This window comes from Nannobrachium achirus, assembly GCF_963921795.1.
Source record: "Nannobrachium achirus genome assembly, chromosome: 4".
Classification (NCBI taxonomy): domain Eukaryota; kingdom Metazoa; phylum Chordata; class Actinopteri; order Myctophiformes; family Myctophidae; genus Nannobrachium; species Nannobrachium achirus.
Window position 1 is genome coordinate 57,720,226 of NC_137813.1, and position 22,266 is coordinate 57,742,491.

At 43.4% G+C, this 22,266-nt stretch overlaps 1 protein-coding gene across 1 annotated transcript; it reads right to left on the reverse strand.

The window, feature by feature from the left end:
• Window positions 1-663: 663 nt before the first annotated feature.
• casc3 (casc3 exon junction complex subunit) lies at window positions 664-22,006 on the reverse strand (the record flags this gene model as incomplete). The annotated part of the gene is made up of 12 exons (XM_080724862.1): window positions 664-3,639; window positions 4,622-4,823; window positions 5,430-5,599; window positions 6,319-6,447; window positions 10,690-10,914; window positions 12,029-13,074; window positions 14,659-14,835; window positions 15,571-15,719; window positions 16,193-16,402; window positions 17,878-17,933; window positions 18,199-18,226; window positions 21,803-22,006. 11 exons carry the CDS (start codon window positions 22,004-22,006, stop codon window positions 4,680-4,682), a joined length of 2,538 nt encoding a protein of 845 aa, XP_080580988.1. The 3' UTR covers window positions 664-3,639; window positions 4,622-4,679.
• Window positions 22,007-22,266: the final 260 nt, after the last annotated feature.

Sequence of the window (22,266 nt, forward strand, 5' to 3'; positions counted from 1 at the left end):
GGGGATTTCAAGCTAATAGAAACAGCCTGTAGGGGCGGCAGTGGCTCAGGGGTAGAGAAACCGTCATTTGAACACAGGGTTCCTGAGGGATCCCGGGCTCCCCCAGAGTTTGTGTGGAAGAGTCCTTGAGCAAGACTCTGAACCCCAAGTTGCTCCCAATGAGCAGGTTGGCGGTGTCTTGCATGGCTTCCTCTTCCATGTGTGTGTGTATGGGTGAATGTGCCCCCCTAGTGGCGAAAAAAAGAAATTCTGGGAACTCAGATTAGGGTGAATGTAATGCACACATGTAAAGCACCTTGGATAAAAGCACTACATATAGCACAATATATGCTTGGTTCACCTTCAAGAACTATATCATGTTTTGTGGGGTCCTACTTTTTCCAGAGCAGCCATCCACAAGATGCAGGTTAATTTCCAAATCCTGTGTCAACCTTTATTTGAATCACATTAATTTTAAGCAGCTGTACAATAAAGATTCACATCTCATTCATGGAAAAAAGAGAATACCTACTGCTAAACATGCCTAGCCCTAGAAAAGAAAACAAGCAAGTGCAACATTTCTTTTATACTTATGTTCTTTATTGTTCCTTTGTCTGGACAAAAAAAAAAAAAAAAAAAAAAGGTAAAACAAAAATAAAACAGTCATAACACTGAACACACCCATGGAACTAATGAACGTAAGGAGCACTGCAGTCACAAGGAGTACAGTGAGATGGGGTCAGATGTGTGCTCAGCAGAACCACACTGCAGTCACCATGATTACAGTGAGATGGGGTCAGATATGTGCTCTGTAGAAACCAGGGCCAGCTTCAGTTCACCCTCACTACAGTAGCTGGGTGTTAACCTGAAGATCAAACTCTTAGTAACACTGGATGAACAAAAGAAAAACTACAATTCCCTAATGCAGTTGGAATACCGACATATGACAGTGAGTGGTCAGTTTATTATTTGCTTCAGAAGCAAACCTCTGAAAAGTGAGGGACAACACGGTTGCATGTTACAAATATATACTATGTTTCTATTCTCTTTAAACGTGCAGACATTTTGACATTAAAAGTCATTCCTATCCAACCTTGACCGGCAAAACATTAGGTTATTCAAGTGTATTTAATCAAAATTCAAATAATGACCCAACATTCAATGGCAAGTAACTTTTTCAAAAATAAAACGCAATCTCTCCAACTTTTTGTTGAACCGTTTTAAAGAGAGACGTGAAGTGAAACCAGCCCTGGCTCCGTAAAAGCAAACCAGTTGATAAGGCAGAGAGAAGTGAAGCCAGAATCCCAGATCGATGGAAACCACACAGATTCAAACGGCGATTAAACATGGAACAAGTTTACTGTATATTATGTACTCTTGGATGAGTTTAACATTTTTTAACACAACATTCATGTTTGAAACCATGAGGCGGCCACAAAGAAACGGAACAAATCCCGGATAACTAATGCATACTCATTATGCTCGACTAAGAATAGACACTTTTGCTTCTCTCGCATGAAACAGCTGGTGTGAGCTGAACATTACAGTACAGTACAGTAAGTGGCTCTCGCTTTTCACTGCAGCTCATATGTCGTTGGTACGAAATAAAATCAGGAATATATATTTCCTAGGAATTAACGGGGCTGTGTGCTTCCTTCCATGGAGACAACTGACAATGTGATGCCTTGATCATCCTCGATTACAACCCGGAAACCCTACCGGTAGTAGGAGGCTTGACTTGGGTGGAGGGAAGGGGTTCTGGAGGATATGTCAAAGAGTTGAAGATGACAGAAAGAAATGCCTTATGAAGGTTTGTTAACTACACCAACCCTGGCATCACTACTTGGGTCCAACAAAATACGAATTTGTCTATAAATCCACTAGCTTGCAACACATTGCAATCACGATTTGCAAATGAACATGTAGATTTGCTATAATCACTTGTGTTGTGTTATGAAGTACATGGCTTTAAGTGGTTAATTAATAGAAGGTAAAAACTACAGTTGATCAGCAGAGGCCACTTCACTCCTCCCAATTACAAAAATAAAAAAAACAAAGACATTCCAGGATATACACACATACTGTATACAGTATATATGTTTAAAAAAAAGAAGAAACGAGTAAATCAAAACAAATATTACAACTAAAAATACCAATCATTTCAAAAGCCAGAGGGCTTCTTTGTTTATCATTCAATGTTTAATAATATTCAGTGATTCATAAGTCCATTAATAGACTATATTCAAAACTAAACACTGGAGGTCCCTGCCGACACATTTTTAAGGTGACCGTAAAGAGTTAGCTAGCTGGTTTTGTAGAGCTAGTAGTAGTTTTACAAGATTCTTTTTTGCTCCGTCACCCTCTTTTCAAGCGTCTATATATACACATTTAGACATCTATGTACAGCAACATTTATCCATCTCTCCTCTTCACACAGTAGCACCTCTGGCTACAACTGTCACTTTCACGTGCACCATTTGTAGTCCCCGTATTAATTAAATAAGAGGATGCAAAACCGCGGCAGCATTTAGAAAAGGCTGAAAGCTGAAATTTCTGACATCAAGCAAATGCAACATTTAATGTTTTCGTATAAAAACAAAAATATATTCAACTACAACTGAAAAAAAGGTGCAAGCACACTACTTTAATTAAACACCTATGCTTCCTAGGATTGTTGGTGTTTTCCGGGAAAAGACTTGTGGAAAAATGATTAGGATTTGTACCCTTTTTCCCTTAAAAACCCAGTGCTGCATCATCTGAAACACACCACATAAAAGATCGGTTCAACACTGCTGAGGGGGCCACAGCATCCTAACCCTTGGGAACATTCTTCTGGTGGGAAAACGGCTCGGAGAACTAAGCCAAAGACCACATTTATAAAAACGGTTTCCCCAAAATGAAGAGGGCCAGTCTCACTACACGAGACATTGAAAGAATAAGTCAAAGCCAGTGAAGGAAGCAATGGAGAGGGGATGATACAATATCAAAAACATAAACACCCGTCACCGACGAGTGGAGAAAAATAACAAACTTGTACATAACAAGCCATCCCAATGCAAAATGGAACGTCACTGTAACGTGTGTACAGTATGAGCTCCTTTAAGGGTTACCGACCATATTGCTTCAAAACCGTTTCCAAGGTAGATCCTTCTAGTATTCAGAAAACATTGGAGAAAAAAATAAAACATTGTTGAGTGATAAAAGCAAAAATAAAGAACCAACTTCAGGTTGACAGCAAAGATATGCTTGAGCTCATACTGACTGACACTAGTTCCACCTTCAAAGCCTCTTGCATGGTGGGCGTTAAAGCCTGACTCATGCTCCGTCGCACGATGTGTGCCGAGAATAGCCGAGCTAGGAAGCTCACAACACGTTGCATCTTCGCCCGCGTTGTGATCTTGGAGGTCCTGCTATTCTCGAGCGAGCAACATAATCTCACGACAGAGAAAATAAAACGGACCACAGTCAAACTCCAACAAACATCAACTACTAATGACTGCTATCGGGCTGAAACGGGGGAAAAAAACATAGAAGAGAAATAGAACGAGAAGTGAAGCACCAGTAAAGTATCGACCCCCCCAAACCCTGCCTCCATCGCTCCATCATACTGTTGTTGGTTGCTACGGACACCTGCTCCTCACCAACCCCACAACCCCACACCTAGAGAGACAGACAGAGAAACAATAACTTACTTGCATGGAATAAAGCAAAAATAAAATCTTTTTATTGAAAATGTAAAGATTATGTTAAGTTATCATTCTAAACCTACGTATGTTGCTGCTGCTCTACATCAGTGGTTCTCAACCTGTGGGTCGTGACCCCCAGGGGGGTCCCCAAATGTTTAGATAAATGTTACATTGTTTTTTCACTCAACAGTAAACAGACCAACATACAATATAAGTGTGGGGTATCTGCACATTTATAAAATGACTTTGAAGACCTTTTAGTACCTCTGGTCAAACATTGGTCAAATTGTCAAATATTAGAGGCAGAATTTCTGAAAATAGCAGATCTACATGCTCACAAGGCCTTGCAACGCGAGGCGTTTTGAGCATGTAGACCTGCTATTTTCTCAATGGAATAGATCAAGTCAAACTAAATGCAATGCCAACTCCTACAATACCAAGTGCTTGTGCAGGGTGGGGGGTCGCCAGTTCAACTATGATTATTTCGGGGGGTCACAGCCTGAAAAGGTTGAGAACCACTGCTCCACATTACTGAGACATTCACGTTTATGGAAGATACTTCTAAACTTGTATTATATTGCTAGTTTGACCACTCCAAATAGCAGATCTACAAGCGCAACTTGGGTCCAAGGTATGCTTTAATAGAAGACATGCTGGAATCCTGAAATCAGTCCTGGTGACAGATCGGTACTTGTCCTTACATGCCTGTACCTTTATATTTTTCTGTTATTTTGTGGTCAATATTTTCTTTTCGTCCCTTTCTCTGAAGGAGAAATGCACATTATCTTCCCTGTCGGGCAGAAGCCTTGTATCAATTTCTACTTTTTAGGTTTTATTTGTAAATTAATACCTCGTCTTATGTTCTGAAACTTTTTGAACTGGACTTTTTCAAAAAATAGCAGATCTACAAGCTCGCAGCGCGGCAATAATTCTAGGCCCTAAATTTGTAAACCCACCTGTGTGGCCTTTGGGTGGATGTGGTAGAGACTGTGGGGTTGCAAGGTGGTCCCGGGGTCACTCGGAGGCGAAGGGCACCTCTGGAGGAGGGGGCTTAACCGAGACGGGCTGGGAGGAGCGTCGGGGGGGCGAGGGTTTGGGCTGGGCCTGCTGCTGGACCGTGTCATAGTACGTTACCCCGCCGTACACCTGAGACTGGGCCTGGAACGGGGGAAAAAAAAGACCGGTTTGTCCCAAAATTCAGAAAATCATCGACACTTTCAACACGGCGCCTCTATCTTGGGCTTATCTTTATAGGAACAAATAATGCTGTGCAGGGATTGACTCTAAGGTCTCAGACGCACTTGTTTGTCAGGCAAGTGCAGAAAAGTAAATCGTCCATTATAAAATGATAGGTAAATTTGAATGACCGTTCAATTCGCTATGCGATAAAAAAAAAAAAAGATCCTCATTATGTCAAATACCTACTATGAATATGACTATGGGTTCGCACTTGTTATTTTAGCATGTTATGTAGCTACAGTGAAAACAGCACATTATAGGTAGACAGTGCTCTTAGCAGAAGACAAGAGTGCTCTGGCCAGGTGTTTAGACAGATATCTCGTGTTGTGTTTATAGACGGTTGCGTCCCCTCTCAAACGAGCACTTGCCTGGCCAGGCAACCTGAAAGAAGACTCCACTTGCCCCACGGTTTTATTTACCTGCAAGGGGCAGGTGGGCAACCCGTAGTGTCAACACCTGCTGTAGACATGTTGTGTGCAAAAGTCCCATTAACAGAACTATGGTGACTACTAGTGTGGGGTTCACCTGTGGATTAGGTTGATACATGGTTGGATAGGGGAAGGTCATGACCCCTGGAGGAGGGTAGAAAGGCGGAGCCAACAGCTGCTGGGGTTGCGCCGGCGAGAGGGAAACAGGCGGGGCACCATAGAGGGCGGGGTTACCCATTGGACCGCCCGATTGGTGGGGATGGAGAGCTAGACAGAAAAGAGGAAGACACTTTTCAAGCTATAGGAATTACATTCACAGGGGTTAAAGCAATAATAATACAAATAAAACAAATAATAACAATAACCCCAAGACTGAAATTTATTTTCAGACCATGTCCCAATATGTGATTTTTTAAACATGGCGCGCGCGGCGCACACCAATATTTGGGTGTTTCCCTGAAGTTCTGAACTGCCTTCACTGAATGTGTGTGCGCGCCAATCCATGCTTCACTGCCTTCACTGAATGTGTGTGCGCGCCAATCCATGCTTCATTTTATAGAAGTATCTTCTGAAGTTCTGTTGTATTCTATTGCTAGTCTGGCGAATTCAAATCTTAAATTATAACTGCTTTTTAGTTTGGAGATCACTTGACTAGCGTTTTGACGACTTGGTCATTCACGCCACGGCCATCGCTACACCTCCCCCTTATTTATTTTTTTGCAGATCTGCACTGATCTCAGAAATAGCCCCTATGGAATCCTCAAGACTGAAATCAGTCCCCAGGACTGAGTACGTAAACCCCTGCATTCATTTAAACACTAATTTGTACGATTTTAGGACCATTTTATTGAGGAAATGGACAAAGTGCGGATAACAATGACTCGAGTTTAGATTCAAATGCTGCCTCCAATAAATAGAACTCACAAACATTAAATGTCTTGCATACATGAGCGTGTACATGCATGCAAACACACAGCTTCACTAACCGGGGTGGGGGATGTGCATCTCAGGCTGGACCAGCATGCCTTGGGGTGGCATTCCTTGCGGTGGCATGCCTTGGGGTGGCATGGGTGCTGGGCTCTCCCCATGGGTGTAGATTGGTCCCTGGTACGACACTAAAAAAAGGAGAAGTCACAATAAAACCACCATTATTTCTCTATCAGCAACAGCATGCAGGGTAAAATAAATGCCATCCCATTATCACCATTACGTACATTAGTAGTATTAAGGCCATTTCATAACAAGTCACATTCATTCATTCCTATAGATCTATTATAACACTGACCAGATATCAAAATGTGTTCACAAGATTTAGGATTGCCATGAACTAGCCCTGAAACATGACGGTCGCTGATAACATGACGTACGACCGCTAAGGATGAGGATTTACCTGCGTTAGTGGAGGCGAATTCGGCAGCCTATACAAACTACACAAACATTCCGATTCCACAAACAAGTCTCAAACCTGTAAAAATACTGTCCGGCATTGTATAATTGACGGTCGTACATCATGTTATCAGCGACCGTCATGTTTCAGGGCTAGCCATGAACCAACTAGTCTCGCATAGCCAGACGATCAAAATATCTTTGCCTACGTAATGGATACTTCTGGTGACATCTGCATTCAACGGGTGGGCTAAAACTGGGTGCAAACGGGCTTTTTGGGGAGGTCCTTCATATGGGATGGAGTCAGGGTTTGTTTTCAAAACAGTGGGTGCAGGTTTATTACCGATGTTTGGGTCTTATGAATGAATATGGACATTTAATATTTTTCTATTTTGAACTGGTCTTCACTCAGCAAATGCCTAGCTTTGGGTTTGGCGATGTAGAGCATGTCCTTCCTCTCCTCGTTACCATTCACTGAAATTAGATTCCGCAGGGGGTATTGGTCGACAGAGCTTTCCGATTCGTCTGGCTATGCAAGACTATGAACTAGGGCCTTCACGAATATTTTTTGAATAGTCGAATATTCTACAGGACTGGCCAAACTGTCAAATATTAAGTAAGCAAGAGGCGAACATTGTGAAAATAGCAGATCTACATGCTCACAATGCGAGGCGTTGTGAGCATGTAGATCTGCTATTTTCACACTATTTATCTGCGGAACCGAGTCACATTAAATGTAATACCTACAAGTCCAAGTGCTTGTCAGGGTGGGGGTCCCCAGTTCATATGTGTTTATTTTGGGGGTCATGGACTAAAAAGGAGAACCCCTGGTATAGAGCATTAACAAATTCATCCACCAGGGGCATTGACAACTCATTCATATGACTTCCTATCTAGCCAAGCTTTAACTATATATTTTTCAAAGAGAAAACAATAAACAAAGAGAAAAAGAAAGAAGCGAATATTCGACTTCGGTGAACAACGTCGAATAGTGACTTTGATATTCGAATATTTGGCGAATGCCCTACTATGAACCACCTTACAGTATATTATCCCTGTAAAAAAAAAATATATATATATATATATTTTTCTCCTCCAACACTATACACAAGATTTTCACGTGATTTCATTTGGGATGTCTGTCTGTGCTCTCACTCTGGTAAGGGATGTCGGTCCTCAGCTGTGTCCATTTCCACAGCCGTTCTCTGCACCGACATACTGGCAGCTTGTGGGCATGATGACACGGGCATGGGCACCCATGCACTACTGGGATGTAGACTACACAACCATAATAGAAGCCCGATGAGGATTACTTGTAAATGCTTCATTGCTGATGGACTGAATATCGTTGCCGTCAGGCAGAAACCTCTCATCTCATATTAAAAAGGAAATCTCTTTTTCCCCTGTAACTTAACACCCTACTTGATTACACTACAGCGTTACAGAAAACCATCTGCAAGCTTGAAACGCAGCGCCAAGCGTCACCTTTTGAGCAACAAGAAATACGGAGAAACCGAAGGTTTCTGCCTGACAGCGACGATATATTATCCAGATACTACACTGTTGTAGACTGGCTATCATTGTACGCATATCAGCCCCATTATGCACTGTCGAAAGTCTGTACACATACATCGATTCATAGACTTTAAATTACATTTATGGTGTTTCCCCTAGAATGTTTTTTGCAGGCCTGGTGGTGCGTACTGATAAATCCCCAACAAGTGGCATATACACTGCATATTTAAGATTTTAAACAAACCGATCACAAGGAGAACTTATAGGCTGCATTTATTGGATGACAAAAACAAACCCCCAAGGCCAAATTATGATCCATTTCTGAATTAATGTGTATTTGGCTTCATTTCTTGCATAACACTTTGTTGGCCTGGTGGGAGCAACTTCTCACTGTAACAATAATAGGGGAAACACTGTTTATATATTTATAGAACAGGATTATACATAATGTTAACTCAAGTGTAGATGGATAGTGTCAGACTCTCTTTTTGTATTTAACCCATTTAGAACGGGTACACATTTTGTGTATCATTATTTTATGCTTTAACTATTGAAAAATAGCAGATATACAAGCTCACAGCGCGGCACCGAGTGCCGCGCTGCGAGCTCGTAGATCTGCTATTTTTGAAAAGTCGTGAACATTAGAATTTTGACCCGATTCTATAAGTGTCTTTTGAATCCTTCTAATTCTAGGCCTAAATGGATTAATATTGTTCTCATCCCTCTACTCTTACCTGTAGGAGGGATTGGAAAGATGGGGGAGGGATAGCGGCACCTTGCAGGTGCGGCTCTTGTTTGCCTTCTCTCTTTTGCTTTCTTGCTTCGTAACGTGGAATCTAAATGAAAAGGTATAACACTACAGGGCTGCTTCCAGTTGGGTGGACGAAAGCTACCATATCGTCTGTCGGGTGGGAACCTCATATTTCCAAAACCAAGCAAAAGTAGCAGATCGACAAGCTTGTAGATCTGCAATTTTTGAGTGACGCTGTAGTAGGATCACGTAGGGCGTTAATTTACAAAAAAACTAAACGTTAAAATACGGAGATAGAGGTTTCTGTCCGACAACGACATACTGGATCTGTCACCCCGTCCAATCTGAGAGCACGTGGCGGAACACCTTTTTGCTGGGTTCAGGCATCCGAGTGGAAGATGTTTGTTCATTTTAGCCACGTGCCGAGCTAAGAAGGATTTTGAAGTTTCCTAGACTTTCACACTACATCAACTGACCAGGAACAGGGTGGAGCCGTTTTCGTGATACGTTATATTTAAAGGACAACTTTAGTTTTTTACAACAAGGGTTCATATTTTAGATTGTAATCAAAGAATATAAAATATGAGTGTTAAAATTATTTCATTTACTTCTTTCTATTATTTTAGAGATTCTTATTTCAGTGGTTGGGGGAATGCGTACAAGTGGCTAAATATGTCATTTTACACAGAATAAGCCCATTCCCAAGATACAACGCAACCTTTCATGGTTGGATGTGACTTAAGGGGGCTAGAAGTGTTAATGTAAATAGCAATAAAGAAACTGTTGGCTTATTCTGTCTAAAAATACATATTTAGCCACTTGTACGCATGGCCCCATGCGTACGCATGCCCCACATTTTAGCACGTAAACGCGATAAAACAATAGAACGAAGCAAATGAAAACATTTTAACACTCACTTTTTCTTTTCTCTAATTACAATCTAAAATATGAACCCTTGTTGTAAAAAAACAAAGTTGTCCTTTAACAGGGCAGACTTACATACATACCCCTTTTCTAGACAGCTTGGTCGAGAATGGCCTTTGGAATGGCGTGAATGGTTTGAGCAAGTGAAAGTTACATATTTGGAGGGAGTTTCATACAACACAGTTGTACCGGACTTGCTATGAAAAGGCCAAAAGTAGTAGTATCAGGGTTCCCACACATTTTTAGTAACCAATTCATTTCCAAAACTTTTTCAGAATATTTAACCCAATTTCCAGGGCTATTCAGCTCAATAACAGGTCGCTTACTCCTATGCACAATGCCCAAAGACAGGTAGTGTATGCCAGTGGTTCTCAACCTTTTCAGGCTGTGACCCCCGAAATAATCATATTTTAACTGGGGACCCAGCACCCTGACGAGCACTTTTTGTATAACACGGTTCTATTGTGAAAATAGCAGATCTACATGCTCACAACGCCGTTGTGAGCATGTAGATCAGCTATTTTCACAATTTCTGCCTCTAATATTTGACCCATGTTTAATTTGTCATTTCAGAGGTATTAACAAAATCAATAACTAAAGACAATGCATAGCTATTTCTTCCAGGACCTTCCAGGACCCTTGATCAATTCCAAAACTTTTCCAGTACTGGAAAAATATGTTTCTAATTTCAAAATATTTCCAGGAATTTCATGGACCATGGGAACCCTGTAATACAGTGGTACAGACATAATGCATTAGTGTCACAGCCGGCGGTTCTTACTGGGTTCATAGTAGTGTCCCTCCATCACCCCTAGGTGGGGGTGGAGGGGTGGAGCAGGGTCAGGCACAGGTCTCTGCCGCTGGGAGGAGTAGCGCTTGGCTCTGTTGGACCCCACACCCAGCTCCTCCATGGCAGGGAACTGAGCCCGGTTGGACCCCACACCCAGCTCTTCCATGGCGGGGAACTGAGGACTGCTCATGTGTATGGGAGGGTTGGGGGGGAGCCCTGGACGAGAGAGAGGAGGAGAGGGAGGTTAGAGTCTTGACTGCTGTGCTGCTGAAAGTCCCCCGCGGGATGAATGAAGGAGACCCGACTCTCACAGACAGAAATACAATCAGTAAAGGCAAAGACTTCAAGGGAGACTGGTAGCAAGAGAGGGAGACTTACTTACTTACTTAAAACAGACTAAGAGACAGACAAATGCACAGCAGGGACTAAAGACAGAGACCAAAAAAGACTAACTGACGGACCAACAAAGACAGAGACAAAAGACGGATTTATTTTTGTTGTACCATGATGTCTCGCTGAAAATGTACGAGATACAAGCTTAAATGAGTCATGTGTGGGCTGCATTTTGATCCACGTTTAGAGCTTGTGATCTGCTACTTTTCAGTGATGCTGTAGTATGATCATAGCCTGACACTCAGCCTGAATTGACATTTCGTTTCACTCCATTATTCAGTCTGAACGTGCTTCTATCCACCGCAGTTTCTGGGATGGGCGTTGCCAAAGAGGCAGTCTTCTGCGATAGGTTCACCGCCTGACCAATCACAACAGTAGCAAACAGATGACGCAGTTGTTATGTGGCTGGCTAGCCTGTTGCTTGCTACTTGCTAACCAAAGAAACAGGCAGAATATGAGCGCTACGAACTAGTAATCAAACACAGTAAAACATGTCTGCTACTGATGTTTCATAGCGAGATCGATACGGTCGCATATTACCGCGGCGGGCGACGCGATGTTTGTTTGGGAATGTGCGGTACAGTCCGGCGGCGGCACTGGGTTACATGGAATCGCACATGAGTTCTAGGAAACCCCCACCCACGCTGATCACAAGCCCCGACGTCATCGAGTTGAAGCTACGCAGATTCGCCAGGAGGATTTCCAAACGAGGAAAACCTCTTCAATGAGAGCACGTCCAGACCTCTGAATCGCCTAAACAAATGGGGCGTGGATAGCAATTCAGGGTCTGTAACCAGGCTAGTATGATCAAGCAAGGGTGTTCATTTACAAAGGAAAACACAAAAAGTTAATAAGAAGATATGTTATGAGGTTTCTGCCTCGACAGCGACGATATAATCTAGCTTCGCAGTCCTAACAAAAGGGACAATTCTCTCACCCCTCATCTCCGATCTCAGGTAGGACGTGGGACTCTGGGTCCAGTTCTGTCCGGCCAGACTCAAGCGGGCCATCTCCTGGTCCATCCCGGTCAGACCGCCGCCTCCCCCGTCCACCGCCGTCCAGCCACCCTTCCCCCCGACCGCCGGCGTCACCCCGCCGGAGGACGAGGACGGCGAGGAGGCGGCGGGCACGTTTCCGGGGTGCGTCGTCGCCGTCGTCGTCTCGTCCACCGACGTCTGTTTGCTGCCCATGTCGGCGGGTCGCGATCGAGTCCTCCTGGCCAGAGAGTACGACTTCCTCTCCACGGGCCGCTCCGCGGGAGGAGACGTCTCCCGGTTGTTGGCCGACGACGTCTGAGGGACGGGGTCGGGGGACGAAGAAGAGGCGGCCAAGCCTGATCGCTCACCGCTGCCCCCGCCGCTTCCTCGCTCTTGGTGGTGATGTCGGCGCGGCGACGCCGCGGACTGGTACGCGCCTGGCTTTGGCGACGTCGTCACGCGCGGCGCCTCCTCCTGCTCCTCCGCGTCGCTTCGGTTGCCGATGATCTCCTCGACGACAACAGAGGGACCGCCCCTCTGTCCGCCTCCCCTCCCGCCACCTCGGCTGACCCCGCCGCCTCTTTCTCCTTCCGCCGACGAGAAACCTTGCCGGTGGCTGTAATGGTGGGCGGGCTCCGGCTGGGTCTTGATGCTTTGGCCCTGCCTCTCCCTGATGGGATGGTGGTGATGGGGAGCGTTGGAGTCGCTGTTCCTGTACTGCTGCTGCTGCTGGGAGGAGAGGTGCGCCTGGTGGCTCTGGTGTGGAGGGGGTCTGCGGGCGGGCGGGGCGTGGTGGGAGGGTGGCGGCCTGTTGAGGGAATTGTTGTGGGTCCGCTGAGAGGAGGCTGGAGGGACAGAGGAGGAGGAGGGGTGGAGAGAGGGCGGCGCGGCAGGGCCTCCTCGAGTCGAACCTCCTCCTCCTCCTCCTCCTCCACTGTGCCAGGAGCGCACGGGTCGCTCTCCTCCGTCCCGCCAACGCTTGTCTCTGTTGGGAGACGTACCATTTCTAGAGGACAGAGGAAGAGTTAACGGGTCACTCACAGGTCAATGAAATATAGAAATGTCCAGACTATTCTTATTTACTTTAGTCGTCATATGTGCCCTGTGTCACTTTTAGGGGTGGGCGATATGGTGATAATTATCGTTGAGACGACACAATGTCTCCACGATATGCCTTTTCAGAGGTATCGTATATATATCGTGATACAATTGAGGGAGCCTTGTACAACATCCTGTTTAATCGTTAATACAGAGATTCATTGCAGAATTCAATTTAAAACTGCATTTTGGTCTAAATCAGAAGTTCTCAAACTTGTCAAGGTCTCCACTTAACTCTGACGGTATACAAATGAAACCAAATGGACCCGTAAGGGTCCATTTGGTTTCATTTGTATACTGTCAGAGTTACATACTTGTATAGTTCAATTTAGACCTCACAAAAGTAACCCAGTTTTTGTCAAGTAACTTGAAAAATAACCATGAAAACCAACGTGAAAAAGAATCGTGATAATATCGTGTAGCTTGATACAGCTTTGGAAAATATTGTGATATTGTTTTTTCCATATCGCCCACCCCTAATCACTTTTGATTATGTTCAATGCCAAAAACACAATTAAATCATTAATCTGCCAAGTGAAACATCATGACAGGGGTAACCTCGCATCACCAGGCTTTCCGCTGGGGGAAAGCCTGGTCTTCGTTTACTAAACGGGCCGTTTGATCCGGTCGGGAGCGGAAGATCTCCTACGTTTTTCTGTAGTCCAAAACGGACTACACTTTGACCGGAAACAACGACCGGAAACAGTTTCAACCCAGTTAGCGCATGCGCAAGTCGTTAGCCATGTAGTTAGCGCATGCGCAAGTACGGGTTAAAACTGTTTCCGGTCGTTGTTTCCGGCCAAAGTGTAGTCCGTTTTGGACTACAGAAAAACCTAGGAGATCTTCCGCTCCCGACCGGATCAAAAGCCCGAAATTGGAAGCCAGCCCAGGCTATGACAGGGGCAGCCCTAGCATTCGGTAGGGTTCAGCAATGAAGTGGTTCTCAAACGTTTTAATTTCACCTGGTATGCATTGGGGCCACACATACCCCTCCATCACTAATAGAACCATTTGTACACAGTCAAGATTTGTAGCGGTCCGTCAGGGTCCATTTGGTTCCCGACTAACTCTCAAATACCTGGAACGCGCCCGAGTCGCGTTAGATTTTAACCACTTTAACCATGATTTTATGCTTTAACTATTGAAAAATAGCAGATATACAAGCTCGCAGCGCGGCACCGAGTGCCGCGCTGCGAGCTTGTAGATCTGCTATTTTTTGAAAAATCGTGAAAATGTGTGCAAGTCTTTGAACATCTTTGACCCGAGCTTTGACCCGACTTCTAAATCCTTCTTCTAAATCATGTTGTTCTCAAACCTTTTCATGTCAAGGACCCCCGAAATTACATGTAGCGCGGCACTCGGTGCCGCGCTGTGAGCTTGTATATCTGCTATTTTTCAGTAGTTAAATCAGTCAATAATCCTAGGCCTAAATGGGCTAATAATCCTATTACTGGAGACCCCCTGGAACCCCAGCTTGCTCAGTAATGTTCACCTGGGCCTGCGCTGTCTGTAGCCTCGGTCTCCTGGCCCTCCTCCGTTGTTGCGGATGTCATATCCATATATGGAGATCAGCTCGTCCCTGCTCTTAGGAGCCTGTTCCTCCTCTCTGAAGCGGTCGTGTTCCCAGCGACCCTCGTCCTTCCACAACTTCCTGTTACGACCTTTAGGTCTGGTTGAGTGAATGAAAGGCAGACAGAGAGAGAAAGAATGAGAGAGCATGGAAGAGAGTTAACAGGTTTTCTTTGTCAAATGCTTTTAAGAGGACATGTGCCATCAGATTGTGCCAACCATGACCAACAAACTAAAGATAAATAAGATAAAATCGTATGATACAGGTATTAAACAAGATTATAATACAAGGGGTAATAAGTAGTCAATTGTAAAGTGTAATGCGGAAGCCACTGGGAAATTAATACCTTCTTATATAATATATATTGGGATGTCAAGTAAAGCATCACCGATCCTGTCTGATTGCACATTATATTATCCAAGAGATAACTTCAGTTAACCATTTTCAACCCAGATAACTTCAGTTACAAGTTCTCAGACCTAGAACAATAGTGTGTTGCCTATAGAAACCACACTAATAAGCTTAAGTGTGTAAAAACAACAATAATATATCAATAATCAATAATATATACACAATTTGAACAACACCTTCCCTGGGTTACCGAGTTAGGATAAACAACTATATATTGCAGCCAAAGGAAAACGGAATATAGAAAATAAAGACTGCAAATGGGATATTGAGTAAGAGTTATCAGTTATTGTACGTTTCACTCTGTCAGCCAAAGAAATGTATGAGCACGGATCTCCATATGCGTGTCGTTTTTGCACCGCTCACTATTATTTTTCCTCTAAGCTAAGGAAAGGAAAAGGAAATTTAGGGAGCAACTCGTCCTACCTCTCCTCCTCCTGGGCGTGACCTCTGACATCGTGTTCAAAGAACAGACCCTTCCTGGGGATGTAGGCCGGATTCTTCCTGTCCTCGTCATCGTCCAACTTCTGACCCACCTTCCCTCCCGACTTGTTCTCCGGGTCATCTGTAGACTCCTGGTTGAGAAGACGCAGAGAAATGAGACTTTCCCACACCTCTGATCAATCCCTTAACATTCAGGATTCAGGATTAACAACTCCTGCTTGACTCTTGCACATTCGCACGGACGTTCACACTGCAACGTACACGACTGAATCATGGCAGATTCCCGTTAATAGCTCTAACTGTCCATCGACAATTGATTTCCTCTTTCACTGCGTATACACAATACACATCTATTCATAAGTTGTATATTCATTTATATATGCACACTGGTGATAGATTGTACATTACACATGTATCTGTTAGCTCAGTGCCCTGTCAAACAAGTGTAGATGGCTATTTTATCTTACTAATCTCTCTACTCCTTCCTGTGTTTCATAATTGCTGCTTTCCCTACTACGACGCCTGAATCTCGCCATCAACAGCCTCTCTTCATCATAGCCTATTCATTCATACCTGCGTCATTCATTCATACCTCCATCCCTACCTGTCCATCACCACTCTGTCTCTCTCCAGCTAGGTTCTCTTTCACCTCCTTGCCGCCCCCTTTCGCTGGCTCCTCCTCCACCACCTCTCCCTCCTCCTCCACCTCTCCCTCCACCGTGGGCTCTTCAGCGGCTGGCGGTTTGGGTTCACTGGCTGCTGCCGGAGCCTCTTCGTCGCTGTGGTACTCTCCCTCCTCTTCCTCATCTCCTCCCTGGGGCAGAGTTTACATCAATGCTACAACCAGCACCACCAATAACAGTACTAGAATGGAAGAGTTCTCTCTGTGGAATGGATACTTGCAGCTTAACAGGAAGAGAACGTCACAAAGAGGAAAAGAAATGGATAACAGAGAAGTTCTTCTAACAGGAAGGATCGCATTTTAGGAACGGTACAATACACAATACGTACTAGCACACAGGCTGCAGTGGCAACAGCCACAAGTCATTTCCTAAATATAGGTATATGTAGTTAAAAATAAGATAAGCTCCTCTCCGGTGTATCTACTGTATGGTCCATCTGTCTGACTATCAAAACTGATAACTGCAATGATGATGGCTGCATACAATAATAGCCCACATATATAATATCCTATTCAAGTCCCTGCATATAATCTAAAACCATGTTTGAAGTGATCACAAAACAAAGCATGGTTGCACACGGTACTTTTCAAGAGTCGGAGGCTGTTTAACCCTCTAAGGCCCGAATATAGAAATACTTGAAATAAAAAAAATTAAAACAATCAGATGGTGTTGTAGGAGTCCTAATAAGAGGAAAATGTAAAGTTTTTTTCAAAAAATTGTTTTTGTAAGGTTTTATAGCCATAAATCATAAATCATAAATCATGCTCTAATTTACATATGGGGGATATTTTTCACAATAATAACATATGTACATGTTCTAGACATTCTAATGATCACCAAAAAAAATAGTACAGGCATTTTACTTATGTTTTTGTGAGGAATAGCTTCCATGAAAAAGTGAGATGTTGTTCGTCAAAACTCTGGAATGTCATCGGGTGTGGCGGGTGTGAATGTCAGCCCCTGTGGGGGTTATTTATATGCAAATATTGTGGCCAATGGCATTGTAATACTAAACAATAGAATCCAATGGTGATGTTTAGGTGGTAGGGGGAGCTAAAATAAAATGATTTAAACCTTTTTTTGGATAAAATACAAACGTTGTAATATTACAACCGTGGGCCTTAGAGGGTTAACCACTTATACTATACTTTGCCACACGACAACTGGTTAAACAAAACAAAGCTTTATCTAGGTTATCAATAAAAAAAAAGCAACAAAAAAAAAACACACAAGTATTGTTGTGATTCCCGTGCTGCATGCATTTAGCAGACAGCAAGGGAGAGGCACGACAACTTGAAGTGTTATGCTGATGTCTCTGATCTTGTGATGCAAGCTGCTGTGCAAGGATCTAGTGACAGGCGAGATATGTTTTCATTTTAAATACATATTGTATTAACAAAAAAGTGTAATATTCAAATATAGGTTTGACTACTGAATATTATAGTCTACTCTATTGATTTGACCAGGTGGTGAGATACGAGAGAAAGACAGATACAGTCCAGAGCCAAATATTGATAGGAAGGAGAGCGATAGAGAGAACAGACAGAAGGTGGGAGGGAGAGTGACAGCCAACAGACGGATGAATGGACACACAATAAAAGGTTACCTCTGAATGTGAAGCGTTCTCTTCAGGGTCAGCACTGTCATAATCGGACAGAACGGCTGCAAAGACAAGACATTCATCACTTTAGTAAAGGTGCTATGGTCAGCCAGCTCAAAATATCACAAATTAACTCACTTTCAATTTTTTAAAGCATTTTTCTGAGAGTCTATCATGTTTTGGGGCGACCTCGCCATTTCTTAGCTACATGAACCCTTCCAATTTCGGCAAAGTGACTTTGTGTAAAGAAATATTAGCAGGTGGTCACCATTTAATGAAATAAGTAAGTATTTTGGTGCAGCCGTTTGATGTTGATATGAGGCTTACCTTCTCCAACGCCTCCATCTTCACTCTCCTGCAGAGGGGGAAAAAACAAGCAAGCATTGGCATTACTTAAAATATGATACAACAGTGAATGATTTGTTCCTTGGGCTCAGGAAGCAGAACGTCTGTCTGGGAGCTGACGTTTCCAGGTCGATTTTTTGTGGGCATGTTTATATCAATATCGCGTTAGAGATGAATGTCAGAGCATGAAAAATGTATTAACTTGACTTTACTATAGCTTAGTTTAGAGAAATAGCAGCTACTGGTACAGATCATCTGTTCTTTGAATCATTTAATGCCAAGTATCTGCCAATACAGAGTCTATTTTTAAACTAAGTGCATTAAATGAATAGTTACTTAACCCATTTAGGCCTGAACACATTATGACGCAATATTTTATGCTTTAACTATTGAAAAATAGCAGATATACAAGCTCACAGCGCGGCACCGAGTGCCGCGCTGCGAGCTTGTAGATCTGCTATTTTTGAAAAATCGTGAAAATTAGATTTTTGACCCGATTACATAAGTGTCTTTTGAATCCTTCTAAGATTTTTTGAAAAACCGATGTTTGTATGTCAGCAATCTGGCCAGCCATCGTCAAAGAAAAGGTCCTTTTCATTTAACTGGAGCTCAGTTAGTCTGTTAGACTACTATGTCAGTGGTTCTCAAACCTTTTCATGTGAAGGACCCCCAAAATGATATTTATTTGGCCACGGACCCCCATTTCAAAATATCTAGTTCCAGGGACCACCCAGAAGCAAAATTTGAGTTACAAACGTTCGCTTTGAAAATACATATATTCAAAGATTTGCACACATTTTCACGACTTTCAAAAATAGCAGATCTACAAGCTCGCAGCGCGGCACTCGGTGCCGCGCTGTGAGCTTGTATATCTGCTATTTTTCACTGGTTAAAGCAGTCAATAATTCTAGGCCTAAATGGGTTAATAAATGCTGCTTGCAATGAAGACAACACAAGTGGCTGCTGCTTGACTGCTTTCATTTTGCATCAACAAATCAAAAAAAAAAAAAGAAATTGTGATCTTCAACCTGGCATGCTTGTTCTGCTCTAGCACATATCTGGAAATGCCAAACTGTTTAAAATAATTCAACGATACTCTGCTCTACACCGGTGTCGGGGAGCTAAGACATGATGGCGGATTAATCACATTCATACTAATAAGGCAAACACATCACAAATGAAAGAACAGTAATACACTCTTTACATACTGTATAACTGTACATACAAATTATTCACACAAGACCAATGATGTGGGTGTTGCGATTGTGTCACGCACCAAGGCATGCAACAAACCGAGAAGTTCAATTGTATGCCCATTACTCACATGCAAGACAAACGTCCTACAAATGTGCAACCATAGACCACTGACTAATATAGATAATTAACTTCATTGTGACTAAAAAATCGAAGTATATCGAAATGAAAACAGCTAAAATCGAATGGTATCGTTTTATTTTGTATTGTATTAATTCGGCAGTGCAAAGAATTGATTGTATCGATACCACCTACTTGTGCATTGTATTTAGCATTTTTAAGAAGAAAAGAATCGTTACACCCCTAACATTTAACTTAAACCCAACATACACTAATGATCATGCCGTCAAATAAGTCTATGAAGTCATCTATGAAATTTTAATCTGCAACACGGTTTTATAAAACATTTTGTGTAGTGGGGGGTCCCAGCTTCATCTCTCTCTCAGCTAAGGGTCCTTGGACTGTATAACATTACAGCAACAAACAGACTGTAGTGTAGACATTGGCTCATGTCTGCTTACACAACAGCCATTGTCTGGTTATCAAGACGATAGTGTGGTGATGTAATGAGAATGTTGTGAGTACACAAACACAATACAGTCGCCAAAGCATTGTCTACCCCCCCAAAAAATTGGGTTACTGAAAGCAACATAAATAAAACAGTTTCCCCAATTCCTCTGGGCTGGGAGTAGAACATTCAAGAATGCACAGTTGCTATTAGCAACTAGTACACTTTTATTCAAGCCGTGTAAGCAGTTGGGTTGATATTGCGTGACAGTCCATCAGCCTCCCCAAGACCTAAACAACACTAACAACTCGAGGTTCAATACATAAGTTAATAACATGCCACTGCTGTCTTTCAAGTGGAAACCTAAAGACATTCGTAACCGTCGGTAAAGGGTGCGGCCATCAGCAGCACTGCGCACAAAAACCATACCAGGTTGTTTTTATTCATTAAATGTAACTTTAAACGACATCACTGATCAGTCCTGCACACAGACATTACCAAGCCACCAGGCAGTCCTCAACTAAAACCACCTTATATTACGTTCAAGTTGTAGGAGTTTGTTCATGTTAACAATAACAAATAATAACGGTTATGTCCAGTGTCCACAGCTTAACGTGCACGTATATAGCTACCATTAAGCTACAACCTCATCATGTGCAAAAGATGTTGCAACGGCTTAAGATAAAATACTATTCAATAGAATCATTAGTATGTATTTGCCCCCCCTCGTCAGCAGTGTCACGGACATGTACATTTACAGGCTGGTCTGCAGCATTGATTCAAGATACACAATGATACATTAGGTTTAGTTTTAGGTCGGTTCTCTTTTACCTACTAAGCAGCAAGCACCGTCGCACAGGGGTTATAATAAGGTTATAATAACTACTAGTGTGTAGTTTGTGGCGGTAGGCTGGTCGTGTGTTGCTGTTAGTCAGTCTCCGTGTGATTTATGACAAACGTGCGCTGGACGTGGCGGTCGGACTCTCACATGATGATGGGGACAGTTAGTAAGACACAGCGTGGCCTAGATAACATAAAACACATCTAGAATAACGGTATGCATGTTCAAGACACACTGTAAACCCCATCCATGATGAGCCTATTTCACAACTAAACTGGGACTTTCCCCAGAACAACAATAACGGCGCTTCTAGAATTCTCCACAGGAAAAAACGAGACGACCGGATCTTGGTTGGTTGGTAGGTTTGGTGCGACTTGTGAGCGGTTCTGCAGCGGGGTTAGCTAGGTCGCTGTGTCACCGATGAGCCATTGCGCTCCCAGCCGCAGTAGCCCAGGCTGCTCAGTCTGTAGTAAAAAAATAAATAAGAATAGGCTTTCGCTACTCACCAAAACAAAGACGGTTCTAAGATGTTGAAAGCCTTCTTCCCTTAGTGGGAACACTCGGAGCTCCCTAGCTCACGTCTAAAATACACTTTTTGGCCAGAAAAGAAACTATTTCACGGGAGGTTTTGGCTACTCCACACCGCCCTCTACAGATCATGACAATTGAAAGTTCCATTGACCAGATTTTGCCTTCCGGTGAAATATTTTATTTTCTGGCAACAAAAGTGTATTTTAGACGTGAGGTGGGGGGCTCAGGGTGTTCCCACTAAGGAAAATAGGCTTTCAACTCTCCAAAACAGTCTTTGTTTTTGGTGAGTAGCGAAACAGCATTTTCTAATTTCACTACACAAGAGATGGTGCGCAGCCTTTCCTGCGGGGCAAGGGCTCATCGGTGACATAGCGTTAAGGAGAACTCCTGTTCTACGCTATGTATGGACCAGGGCTAGTTAGCTGCAGCTAGCATCCGGGACAAACACTCACACACTCGGACTCCGCGTCGTTCTTCGCCGCCGGCGGCCGGTGGGTCACCACCGTCGTCGTCACGACCTCCGCCGGCTCGGCCTCGCGGGCCTTGGGCTTGGACGCCGGCGAGCCCGACCTCCCGCTCTCCGAACCCGAACCGGACTCGTCGTCCTCCTCGCTGTCCTGGGACGCGCGCCTCCGTCGTCGCCGCCGGTCCGCCATCTTAGAAGTTGGAATGTTGGAAGCGGAAGCGCGCCGTGGAATTGTGGGTGAATTCCTGTGACGCACTTTCCGGCCAGCAGATCCTTGATTATTGAAAAACACTTTTTATTTGATTTTAATTTCAAAATATCTGGCAAAATCGAAGATAGGTTGGCAACAAATGAATAAGAATACACACACACACACACACACACACACACACACACACACACACACACACACACACAACCACATTTTAATTAAATTATATATGAATTAAT